This window comes from Brachyhypopomus gauderio, unplaced genomic scaffold, assembly GCF_052324685.1.
Source record: "Brachyhypopomus gauderio isolate BG-103 unplaced genomic scaffold, BGAUD_0.2 sc86, whole genome shotgun sequence".
Taxonomy (NCBI): Eukaryota; Metazoa; Chordata; class Actinopteri; order Gymnotiformes; family Hypopomidae; genus Brachyhypopomus; species Brachyhypopomus gauderio.
Window position 1 is genome coordinate 497,016 of NW_027506907.1, and position 12,228 is coordinate 509,243.

The following is a 12,228-nucleotide window of genomic DNA, read 5'->3' on the forward strand; positions in this document are numbered from 1 at the left end:
GCCTGCTCATGTTTCTTGTGCAGGACGCTGGAGCAGGACGCTGGAGCAGGACAGTGGAGCAGGACAGTGGAGCAGGACAGTGAAGCAGGACGCAGGAGCAGGATGCTGAAGCAGGACAGTGAAGCAGGACGCTGGAGCAGGACAGTGGAACAGGAAGCTGGAGCTGGACAGTGGAACAGGATGCTGGAGCAGGACAGTGGAACAGGACGCTGCAGCAGGACAGTGGAACAGGACGCTGCAGCAGAACAGTAAAGCAGGATGCTGGAGCAGGACAGTGATCAGGACGCTGGAGCAGGACAGTGGAGCAGGACAGTGGAACAGGACGCTGGAGCAGGACAGTGGAACAGGACGCTGCAGCAGGACAGTGGAACAGGACGCTGCAGCAGAACAGTAAAGCAGGATGCTGGAGCAGGACAGTGATCAGGACGCTGGAGCAGGACAGTGGAGCAGGACAGTGGAACAGGACGCTGGAGCAGGACAGTGGAACAGGACGCTGCAGCAGGACAGTGGAACAGGACGCTGCAGCAGAACAGTAAAGCAGGATGCTGGAGCAGGACAGTGGAGCAGGACGCTGGAGCAGGACAGTGAAGCAGGACGCTGGAGCAGGACAGTGGAGCAGGACGCTGGAGCAGGACAGTGATCAGGACGCTGAAGCAGGACAGTGGAGCAGGACAGTGGAGCAGGACAGTGGAGCAGGACGCTGGAGCAGGACAGTGGAGCAGGATGCTGGAGCAGGACAGTGGAGCAGGACAGTGGAGCAGGACGCTGGAGCAGGACAGTGGAGCAGGACAGTGGAGCAGGACGCTGGAGCAGGACAGTGGAGCAGGATGGTGGAGCAGGACGGTGGAGCAGGACAGTGGAACAGGATGCTGGAGCAGGACAGTGAAGCAGGACGCTGGAGCAGGACAGTGGAGCAGGACGGTGGAGCAGGACGCTGGAGCAGGACAGTGGAGCAGGATGCTGAAGCAGGACACTGGGGCAGGACAGTGAAGCAGGACGCTGGAGCAGGACAGTGGAACAGGAAGCTGGAGCTGGACAGTGGAACAGGATGCTGGAGCAGGACAGACAGTGAAGCAGGACGCTGGAGCAGGACAGTGAAGCAGGACGCTGGAGCAGGACAGTGGAACAGGACGCTGCAGCAGGACAGTGGAGCAGGACGCTGTAGCAGGACAGACAGTGAAGCAGGATGCTGGAGCAGGACAGTGAAGCAGGACGCTGGAGCAGGACATTGGAACAGGACGCTGCAGCAGGACAGTGGAACAGGACGCTGGAGCAGGACAGTGGAACAGGACGCTGCAGCAGGACAGTAAAGCAGGATGCTGGAGCAGGACAGTGATCAGGACGCTGGAGCAGGACGCTGGAGCAGGACAGTGGAGCAGGACGCTGGAGCAGGACGCTGGAGCAGGACAGTGGAGCAGGACAGTGGAGCAGGACGCTGGAGCAGGACAGTGGAGCAGGACGCTGGAGCAGGACAGTAAAGCAGGACGCTGGAGCAGGACAGTGGAGCAGGACGCTGGAGCAGGACAGTAAAGCAGGACGCTGGAGCAGGACAGTGGAGCAGGACGCTGGAGCAGGACGCTGGGAGGAGGCAAGGCTACAGGGAGGCATCCGTCTCGCAGGGCTGCGTGTTAAAGTTAGATGCCATAATGTGCCTGGCTCATCCTGAAGGGTATTCGCCCACCCCCATGCACTTGTTCTGTGTGTGTGTGTGTGTGTGTGTGTGTGTGTGTGTGTGTGTGTGTGTGTGTGTGTGTGTGTGTGTGTGTGTGTGTGTGTGTGTGTGTGTGTGTGTGTGTGTCTATCTGTTAGCTTTGCTCCTGTATTCATAATCAAGTTAAGACTAAATAAACTAAAACACACATTGAGTAGCAATTTGTGCAAATTTAGAGAGGGAGAGTGAGAGACAGGGAGAGACAGAGGGAGTGAGAGTGAGAGAAAGGTGGAGAGAGAGACAGAGGGAGGGAGAGAGAAAGATAGAGAGAGGAAGGGAGAGAGATAGAGAGAAGATAGAGAGAGATAGATGGAGGGAGAGAGATAGAGAGACAGGGAGGGAGGGAGGGAGAGAGAGAGAGAGACAGAGGGAGGGATGGAGGGAGAGAGATAGAGAGACAGGGAGGGAAGGAGAGAGATAGAGAGACAGAGAGGGAGGGAGAGAGACAGAGAACAGGTGGACAGGAGGAACATTGATCAGAGTGGGAAGTGAAATGGTGAAATAGTGACAAAAAGGATAAAAACAGATGGAAAATAAAAAACAATCTGTACTAAAGAGCACATACAGATGCATGTTATATGCATATATATCTGTGTGTGTGTGTGTGTGTGTCATGTTTTTCAGGAACTACATGATGTGCCATTGTCACCCCCCCCCCCCCCCCACCCACACACACACACACACACACACACACACGTTACTTTAACTGTGGGTGACAAGGGCACCTTGGGCTGCAGATGTTCTCAGTGATGACAGATGGCATTGGCATTGGCATTGTGTGTGTGTGTGTGTGTGTGTGTGTGGTTGTGTGTGTGTGTGTGTGGTTGTGTGTGTGTGTGTGTGTGGTTGTGTGTGTTGGCATCAAGTGGGGACAGTGGGCATAGTCCATGCCAGCTTACCACCACCTGCACTCTCTAAAGCTCAGCCCTATGACTCACCTCCCTTTCCTTGGCCTTGTGTGTGTGTGTGTGTGTGTGTGTGTGTGTGATTAGGTGTAGTTTACCATTAAACTAATAAAATGAATGCAAAACACTAGTAATGAAAACGTGGAATTATAAAAAGGCATTAAAATATGTACAAATGCATTCCAGCCAATATGGAACAAACTGCCATTCGTAATCTAGATATTTGTGCCAATTGGAGTGTAAACAGTCCAGTCTGGAATCGTGACTATACTGTTGCCTGCCTTTTTGTTGAGAACTCATACAAACCAGGATGTTTAATTGATGACAGAGAAGCTCTAATTATGTCATTTATCTTCATGCAGGCACTGACAAGTTGGATTAGTTTGGTCTGGCTAGGAAGGGCAATGAGAGAGAAAGAGAACCAACCAGTATCATCCCTTTTCCCAGTTCAATTAAATTTGTTTTTCCTTTTTCTCGCTCCCTCTATACACCCCCCTCTTCCTGCCCCTATCCATCCCTCTCTGTCTCCCTCCATCACTCCGCCTCTCTCTCTATTTCTCCCTCCCCTCTTTGTGTGGAAATCTTCCTCTAGATAGCCGTGGTTCTGACACAGATGTGACACACTCCTGCACGTTAACACACTTGCCAGAATCGTTCTGGTGCCGGGAGGTTCCACAGCTGTCCGCAGCAGCGGACGGTCTTGTGTTCTTCCTCTCAGAGCCCGCGCTTTGTAGAACCAAAATGGCTCCCCCACCACTTCTTGTCTTCCTCTTGTCTTCCTCTCTCGGCCCTCCCGTCTTTCGTCCACGTTCTGGACCACCATCTTCTCTACACCTTTTCTCCTGTTTTGTCCACTTAAAATCCAACTCAAATCTGTTCAGTTCAGGAAAACTTTATTGCTATGACGGTATCAGCGCAATTTTGCCAAAGCAATGAGTTTGGAGCTGAAAATGCTATGTGTAAATAAATGTTTTTAGGTTAATGATGACAATGGTGGTTTTAATAGTCGAACAAAATAATAATATTAAAAAATATATATATGAAAAATATAATAAACTAGATAAGATAATGTAGTCAGTCCAACAATCTGTAATAACAGTAAATCTATTAACAGGATAGAGACAATGATTATATGTAATGATGGATGTGGTAAGTGTGCTAGTGTAGGGTGTGTAGTTTTTTATGTGTTTGTCTCTCTCCCTACCTCTCCTTGTTTCTTGTCCGTCATTCTCTCTCTCTCTTTCCCAGACTGTTCTAATAATTTCTTCCGTCTTTCTGTCGTTCACTTTCTCTGTCACGTGACCCTACAGCAGTTCCACACTCACGTGCATTCGTAGCAGCCCGGCCTCCCAGATCTGTCCTTGCTCCCGACTGGGTTCTCCCGGGTCAAGCGGGCCCGTGATCCATGATGCCTGTCCACCTTGGCACACCTGGTCACGTGTACGGCACGCGGGGCGACGGCAGCGGGCGTGTGGTGGGGGCGGCGGGACTCAGGAGGAGAGACAGATGACAGCACAGCATGATCCACGTCTGCCCAGGGTGCCCTCGTTAGTGCCAACTCTTAATTAACTTAATTAGAGGAATTAGAGTCGTCAAGTGGCACAACTTGCAACTCGCAGGTCTTAATCTAAGGGTGAGTAAAGCGCGTGCGTGTGTGTGTTAGTGTGTGTGTGTGTGTGTGTGTGTTCTCCATTAGGTACTCCATGAGAACACAGCTGCACATATAGATTAGTCCATGTGAGTCCCCATTCACAGAGTTTTCAAACAGCAGGAAGTTAGAAGGGTGCTGAACTTTCAGTTCCCCACTCTCTGATTAGTTAAAAAGACACAGCTGACACACACACACATGCAAGCACACACACGTGCGCTCACACCCAAATATCCTGCATGTGTGTGCGTGTGTGAGAGACATCTCCAAACAGGCTCATTAGCGGTCTCTTCTCTGCATTCTAAATCCTCCATTGTGTCTATCCCATGATGCAATGCAAGCTGGCAATGCCCTGCGGCGTCGTCTCCCTGCGGCCAGTGTGTGCCAACCTTACCCACCTGCTCCTGGGCACCCCGTCGCCGCGGAGATGCCCCTTAACCTTACCTTGGCATTTGGGTCTGAAGAGCCTTAGGCGGGTGGGCAGAGCCCCGCCCCCTGCGCGCTCCATGTGCGGGTCCAAGCGGCTCGCCACCCACGCCTGGCCCGGCATCAGAACCAGGACCACAGTTCAAAGGCTGCAGCCTGATGCCATGTAGTTAAACAGATTCAATATGCAGCAGGTCCAACTGGAGTGCTCTCGGGGGGAGGTGGGGGGGGGGGGGGTGCTGGGCTCAGCGTGGGGTGGAGCCGTCACGGATTTCATGCCGAGAAACTTTTCTCTGTCTGGCTGCAGAGAATCTAGGATGGACGAGTTGGTGCAGTGGGCCTGGTCTGAGGTTTACATACAGCTATGATGGACCAATAGACCACAGAATTACAGAGCATGCTATTCGTGGACATTATTCCCAATATGAATGCACACGAATGCTGTCTGAAATTTCGCAAACCCACTGCCATCCCAAGAGTAAACGTGTGAAATGGCAGCTGATGTCTTAAACCATGACGTTTGTCTGGCCCTTTGCTTCAGAAGAACATTGGCCACTTTTCTCTAATGTGCCTTTAATGGCGCGTCTCTCTGCTGCGCGATCCCAGCTCAATTAGCCTGCTCTTCCTTGTTTGCTCATCCGCACATAACTGCAGCCCTGTTGTCATTTGTACCTTTTAAGCGATAACGAGCTCATTTAGCGAGGCCCGCCGATGGTTATATCTCCCAGAGCAGCGGTCCTTGGCACGGGAACGCGCCTCAATCAGACGCGGTTCCCTACCGTGCGCAGTCACGTCCTGGGAACGTCGAAGCGCGTCCACAACGACGCGTTTAGTGGCTTACTGAAATCCAAACTCACTGGTTTATTGTTCATTATTCCCTCTCTTCTGTGTGTTATCACAAGGTAAGCTGCCTGCAGACATAAGTAATAAGTAGTAACGTGAAAAGAGCGGCGTGTTCAGAGAGCGCCACGGTATTGGGGGTTGGGGACTAACAGTGTCGGCACTGACGCGTCACGCTATTTACTTTCAAATGGCAGTTAGCAACGATTTTGACAGCCTGCCAAGGCGATGTGAAGCGGCCCCTTGTTTTCCCTCGAGGGCATTTCGTATAGGATGAGTAAACTTTTCCCGCGCCAGGTGCCAGAAAAGCTATGAATAATACTCTTCTTTTTTCTGGCGGAGCGTTCAGAAGGCTCGGTGGCAGCTGGCCTATAGGAGGACAGGGATTCTCACAGTACTGAAAAGAGTGATTATGTATAATAGTTCGGCTACTGCGAGAGAGGGGGAGGTGGGGGGGGGGGGGGGGGGGGGACAACGGTGTTTACTCTTCTCGTAACGACACTTAAAGACGCATTTAGGAGGGGGATGTGTTGAACGAGGATTTGATTTAAGGCAGTTAATTAAGTGCTGGATTGTCCTGGAAACGTGGTTGTTGACATTCGCTACGATCTGTCCTGACAAAATATAACAAAATGTAAAAATAACAGCTTCCCTAAACCATTTATACTATTATATTTATATAGTTAATTCAGTTATTAAGCAATCTACCAAAGTAGCTTTATTGATTCATTATTACGGGTTCATGACATTAATGCACGTGCATTTTTTTTTATGTTTATCTATTCAGATTGTGTCGAGACCCGTATTGCTTTATTTATAACACTGGAAGATTCAAATGTTTGTATGTATTTGTATTCAATTTTATCCTTTATAATAATTTTTCAGTTCTTCAACCTTCGAGTTTTACCAGTTGCCTATTTAAGAAAGAACACAAAGAGAAACACTTATAGGCTAGATTAAAAGAACACCCTGGTAGGATTTCTTGAATGAGTATATATTTTCTGTCAACATACTTAATAATAATAAAACAGACGTCAGTGTAAATAAATATTTATCTTTATAACTTAAAATCAGTTACAGTGTCAATGTTTACAATATAATTGAGAACAGTCGTACAGCTGCGACATCTGTTGGAAAAAGCATGCAATGACATAGAGAAGAGGGTTACAGAGAAGCGCGTGTACACACAGTTAAGTCTAACAAAAGTATTCCGCCATGTCAGGCGGTAGCTGTAATACGCTTTTACGCTCCAGTTTGGAGCACTTCAGATTAGCTGAGAAAGTCAGGAACTGAGAAAGTCAGGAACCTAATTTGGTCCTCTTTTAAACATAATATTATTAAACATAATATGGTTAAGCGCTCTATTGTCTCTCTTACAAGCACGCGCGCATGCGCACGCAGTTATAAACGCGTGAAATGCGTTATAAGTATGTTGCCACACTCTCGACTTTTTCTTCATCCCGACCGGTTTCACATTTGCACTCTTCCACCACCATCACGTGCTTCTCTCGCGTCTGTGTTCCACACCGCAGGAGCACGAGCACAGTGCGCGCGAGGGACGGGGCGCAGCGCGAGCACGGCGTGTTGCGGTGTCCGCTTGATTCTCCATTGGGTGGCACGAACATAGAACTGCACTGGCCAAAGCACAACTTATTGTGGACGTTGACCGCCTCACACCCCTGTTCCGTTATCCGCTGCAAATTTGGACAAAACATTGTGTAGGTTAAACAACAGAAACGGAAAAGACCAACGTGTGACATTTCCAGTACAATTCTCATCAGTCTATATATAAAACATGATAAAAAACACCCTGACAAATATATGATGAAGTATTTATCATAAAAATACAGATTTTAAATTGGACTAAATGAGCTCTTCCTTAAAATCAGCTCAAGATACTGCTCGTGCACGAGAACGACGTGAGCGCGACTAACAGGTGACGCGCAAAGCTGTAATTCACTATTACCTGCGTGAAGGACAGCGCCGAGCAGCTTTGCTTGGTAATGTCTTTAGGGCTGATGGGTAACGCCAAGACCTCTTTGGATTGTTCGCTTTTCTGCATGACCCTCTGCCACATCTTCAGACCTTGTCTCTTCTTCGCCTCGGTGTCGGTGTATCTCCCGTGCAGGTACGGGACCGAGGCCACTGGTTTACCTGAAGAACTAGATGGCCCGGGCCGGCCGAGGCCCAAAAAGGCCGGGAACGAGCTTCGACGCGGCGCGTGACTGAACTGTGCTTGTTTCCCGAATATGCCCGAAGCCTGCCTGAAAAAATGCGGACTGACCTTAACGACTCGTACCGAGCCCCGACTAGGCTCGTCAGGTCCGTTACCGGAGGATTCGAAATCACTGGGCGCGCGTCTGAGAAATCCCGCAATGTCGTGCGTGAACGCGCATGTTTCAATGACCAGCGCCACCGCGAAAACGATACTAATGAGTGCTGTCATCTTATTCAAACAAGTATAGCATAAATACAGCCGAAAACACAGCGGGAGGTTTAATTAATTAAACAATATAATGATATCTACCTTAGATTTCTCAGAGAAAATCGGCACAAAAACGCGCCACGTGCTCACTGTGCGGTTCAAGGTTGCTTATGGTTTCCTTGCTGTCTTTGCTGAGCTAACGTCTTGTACCTGGCACTTATAAAGGTCGTCAGGATTTGGTCCTAAAGTAATTCATGTCGTTTCAACATCGTGCTCTTACCCTATAGGAAGCCAAGGGAAATTTCACACAAGGTTTGGTTTTACAACAGGTGAGTTCGAACGGTGGTGACAAGTGTGAGACTCTCCTCAGATCGGGCCGTGAGAACCAAGGAATAAAAATAAGTACCGTGAATAAGAGTATTTTCAATTTGCACATTTTAAACTCCCGATCTTCCATAAAAACCGTCGGTCTCAAAAAATTCAAATATTAAATAGGGAATAAAGCCATTAAGCGGCCTCCTAAAATCTCAAATGCGTATTGCAACCGATGCACAGTGATTAGAATGATCAATATAATCGTTAATAAACGATATGCCTGGTGTTATAAAAGCGTAATATGTTTATGACCGAAAGAACTCTCGTGTAAACATTAGTTCAAAAAGTCTGAGAGGTTCAGCAAGGTTTACAACCTGCACGTTTAAGCTCTGTGTCCCCTGCGCGCGGACGCTGGACACGCTGCACCTGCGACTTGTACTTCAAAAAACATTAAAGACACAGCGGGAGGTCCCCGTTTCCATATCATGCATCACGTGCATCTTTGACTTCCTTTCTCCTCCTTTTTATTTATTTTCCCAGGAAAACAATGTTCCGTGGTAAGAATACGACACGGAGCATTTAAATAGTAAGATCTGTACTGTTGATATAAAATCTGCACCACATAAACTACTACAATAACAGCTTCCCTACACCATAATACAATACTAACAGATTTAACAAAAAAGCAGGCCTGCCGAAAATGTTTTATTTACGACGTTTTAAAATGCGTGCGGTTGTATTTAAAGCTAAACGTAGAGTAGGTCTACATTTTATTCACTGATATACAAAAAAAGATGCTAGCATTGAATTAAGCAATCACCACATCCAGGGGACTTGTTTCTTTTAAGAAATACCACAAATGCAGAAATCAGAACATATTTACAGGACACATCAAGCCTGTAATTACCGATTTCTGCGATCGTTGTCGATTCTAAACATGACATGGTAACATCTGGGTAAAGAATTGACCTGGCGAATGATATGTCCTCGGGGATCAGACTGTGAAGCCTGGTGTGAACTACTTAACACTCACCAAATTCTTTTCACACACACACACACACACACACACACACACACACACACATATATATATATATATATATATATATATATATATATATATATATATATATATATATATATATATATATATATATATATATATATATATATATATATATATATATATATATATATATGTGTGTGTGTGTGATATATATATATATATATATATATATATGTGTGTGTGTGTGTGTGTGTGTGTGTGTGCGTGTGTGAAAAGAATTTGGTGAGTGTTAAGTAGTGTTAACCAAATTCTTTTCACACACACACACACACACACACACACACACACACACACACACACACACATATAAGTGTGTGTGTGTGTGAAAAGAATTTGGTGAGTGTTAAGTAGTTCACACCAGGCTTCACAGTCTGATCCCTGAGGACATATCATTCGCCAGGTCAATTCTTTATGTATATATCTCGCAGGTGAGTACTGTTTTCATTCAGTTATTTTTTTTTTAAGTTTTTACAGTCTCCAGCTGATGCTTTTCATTTTTACAGGGGTTGTCAGCCTTGACCAGAGAGTCTAGGGTTTTATGTAGATGGGGTTTGATCTAGTTGGGATTTGGGTTTTAATAGTGAATGCTGGACTTTCACTTTCATTATTCACAACATTAATGTTAAAAATAAATAGATACACAAGTAGATTAACAAATGGACAAACACATAAACACACACACACACACACTTTCACGCACTCATGTATCCTGGCTCAGGTGTGTTAGGAGGTGGAACAGGATAAATATGTATGAATGGACCAGGAGTGTGAGAATGGATCTGGAGGAACAGGGAGACTCTGGTGCAGCAAATTTAACACCTGTACTTTACAAGTGTCTGATTTACACTACAAGACATAGTAGCACATTTCAGAGTTTATTTCATAAATCAGCAATAAATTCATATTCAGATTTTCTACAGCATGTATGTACAAACATTGTTTGATCTCTTTCCCCACATTACTATTTACCATTAACATTACTAAGATAATATCAAGTATCAAGAAAATATCAACACACAACTGTGGTCATTTTGAACATAACAGGAAAACATAGCTATTCAAAACACAATAATAAATTGCAGACAACTACGCTGTTTTGTGCAGTGGTCCCAGTTATTTTTACTAATGACCAACCCCTGAACATTTTCCATTTTCAAAAATTCAACGCTGAAGAATTTATAAACAATTCATTTTGATTTACATAAATTACAATATTATTGATAATCATGCAGTTCATTTGTTACATAAGTCTGTTACATAAAATTCTGAATTTAACATTAACTTAGACAACCAGGACTTAATCGAGTAAGTGTGGAAATGTGGTCCAAAGGTCTAGTCCAAATACCGTAGTCCAAATACCATATATACGCTCTCTGCTCTAGTCACATAACCCCACATTCCACCAGCAGAGGGAGACAGAGCAACATATTCGCTGCCGACACGTCTATTCCCGAGATTATGTCAAATTCTCCACCAGAACAGCCTCTTCCTGAGGCTTGGTTTTAGTTCAGCTACTTGTTGCTGTGGGTGTGGAACTGCTGTTGGCACTGGCAGGACTGGGACTGGTCTAAGAGGCTGGTTTAAAGGGCAGGTCTAAGGGGCTGGTATAAAGGACAGGTCTACGGGGCTGGTCTAAAGGGCAGGTCTAAGGGTCCCTGACCGTGATACCTGACAGGGCACAAAACACTGTACAAAAGATATGCTGAGTAAGTAGCATACAATGTAGATGGATGCAGTGAGAATCTGTTAAAATTGTTTTCATTAACCAACCTATCAGTATTTCTCTGGATGCTGTGGACAAGGCTGTGTGTATCAGAAACCATGACACTTCTCAGCATGAGACTTATCAAGGGAGGGGGAGAGAAAGGGGGAGAGAGAGAGAGAGAGAGAGAGAGAGAGAGAGAGAGAGAGAGGGACAGATGGGAATCTCTTTTTAAAAGGTGGCAGAGCTGCAGTCATTACGGTGCCCGCTTGCCTGGTCCTCTCTGCTAAACCCTCATTCACACTGAACACAGATGCACCTGACCTCACACAGCTGGGTCTGTGCAGCAGTGCACACACACTCAAATCCTACTGCACAGAGTTAGTCGGTAAGACACAGCGCCAGATACTGGAAACACCACCCACACTGTATCAGGTTCACACTCTTCAGGACACGGAGAGCGGCTCTATGAGCAGGAAGAAACCACAGGGGAGAGTGGAGCTCTAGACCCTCAGCTCAGAACCACGGAGGAGAGTGGGGCTCTAGACCCTCAGCTCAGAACCACGGAGGAGAGTGGAGCTCTAGACCCTCAGCCCAGAACCACGGGGGAGAGTGGGGCTCTAGACCCTCAGCTCAGAACCACGGGGGAGAGTGGGGCTCTAGACCCTCAGCTCAGAACCACGGAGGAGAGTGGAGCTCTAGACTCTCAGCTCTTTTTGGCTGTTCAACTGCGTACATGCACACATGCACACCATCTTTTTAGATCATGCATACACTAGAGGGGCCACTGACCACAGAGTTTATCTCCCCCCGCCCCACTCTAAATCTGTACTTCTTAGCACACACTCCCTATCTGTCCTCTCCCTGTATATTTCACACGCACACACACACACACACACACACACACACACACACACACACACACAGAAAGAGAGTTTAGTCAGAAACCTCATTTTAACCGGAGCCTTATTAATCAGCTTCTTTAGAACTGCTAGTTTCAGTTTGTGGTTATGTGCAGTTACTGGTGAATAGGACAGTGTTTATTTATTTCAATCGAACTTATTATAAAACCTCTAAAGCGCTCTACAGTCAGTGTGAGACAGAATTGTGCAAAAGCATTGCATATTAACATAACTTAGATAGGGTGTCAGGAATCACTGTGTGATGATAAGAACTGGATTACGGGAGAT

General features: G+C 46.6%; 1 protein-coding gene and 1 long non-coding RNA gene across 8 annotated transcripts in view; one reads left to right on the plus strand and one right to left on the minus strand.

Moving 5' to 3' along the window:
• Positions 1-12,228, plus strand: part of LOC143493444 (uncharacterized) — a 36,985-nt gene that overhangs the window by 16,522 nt on the left and 8,235 nt on the right. For 2 of the 7 annotated variants that reach the window (XR_013125431.1, XR_013125437.1), the window contains exon 6: positions 3,927-5,969. The exons of 2 other annotated variants lie outside the window; for them this stretch is intronic. This is a non-coding gene — a long non-coding RNA (uncharacterized LOC143493444). Of the gene's footprint in view, positions 1-23; positions 717-3,926; positions 5,970-12,228 lie in introns of those variants that run through there. 3 more of the 7 variants (XR_013125424.1, XR_013125427.1, XR_013125434.1) reach the window with 2 other exon arrangements.
• dand5 (DAN domain family, member 5) lies at positions 6,582-9,082 on the minus strand. The gene is made up of 2 exons (XM_076991866.1): positions 7,497-9,082; positions 6,582-7,224 (listed from the first exon to the last, which is right to left on the minus strand). The coding sequence occupies exons 1-2, from the start codon at positions 7,974-7,976 to the stop codon at positions 6,952-6,954; spliced, it is 753 nt and encodes a 250-aa protein (XP_076847981.1). The 5' UTR covers positions 7,977-9,082; the 3' UTR covers positions 6,582-6,951.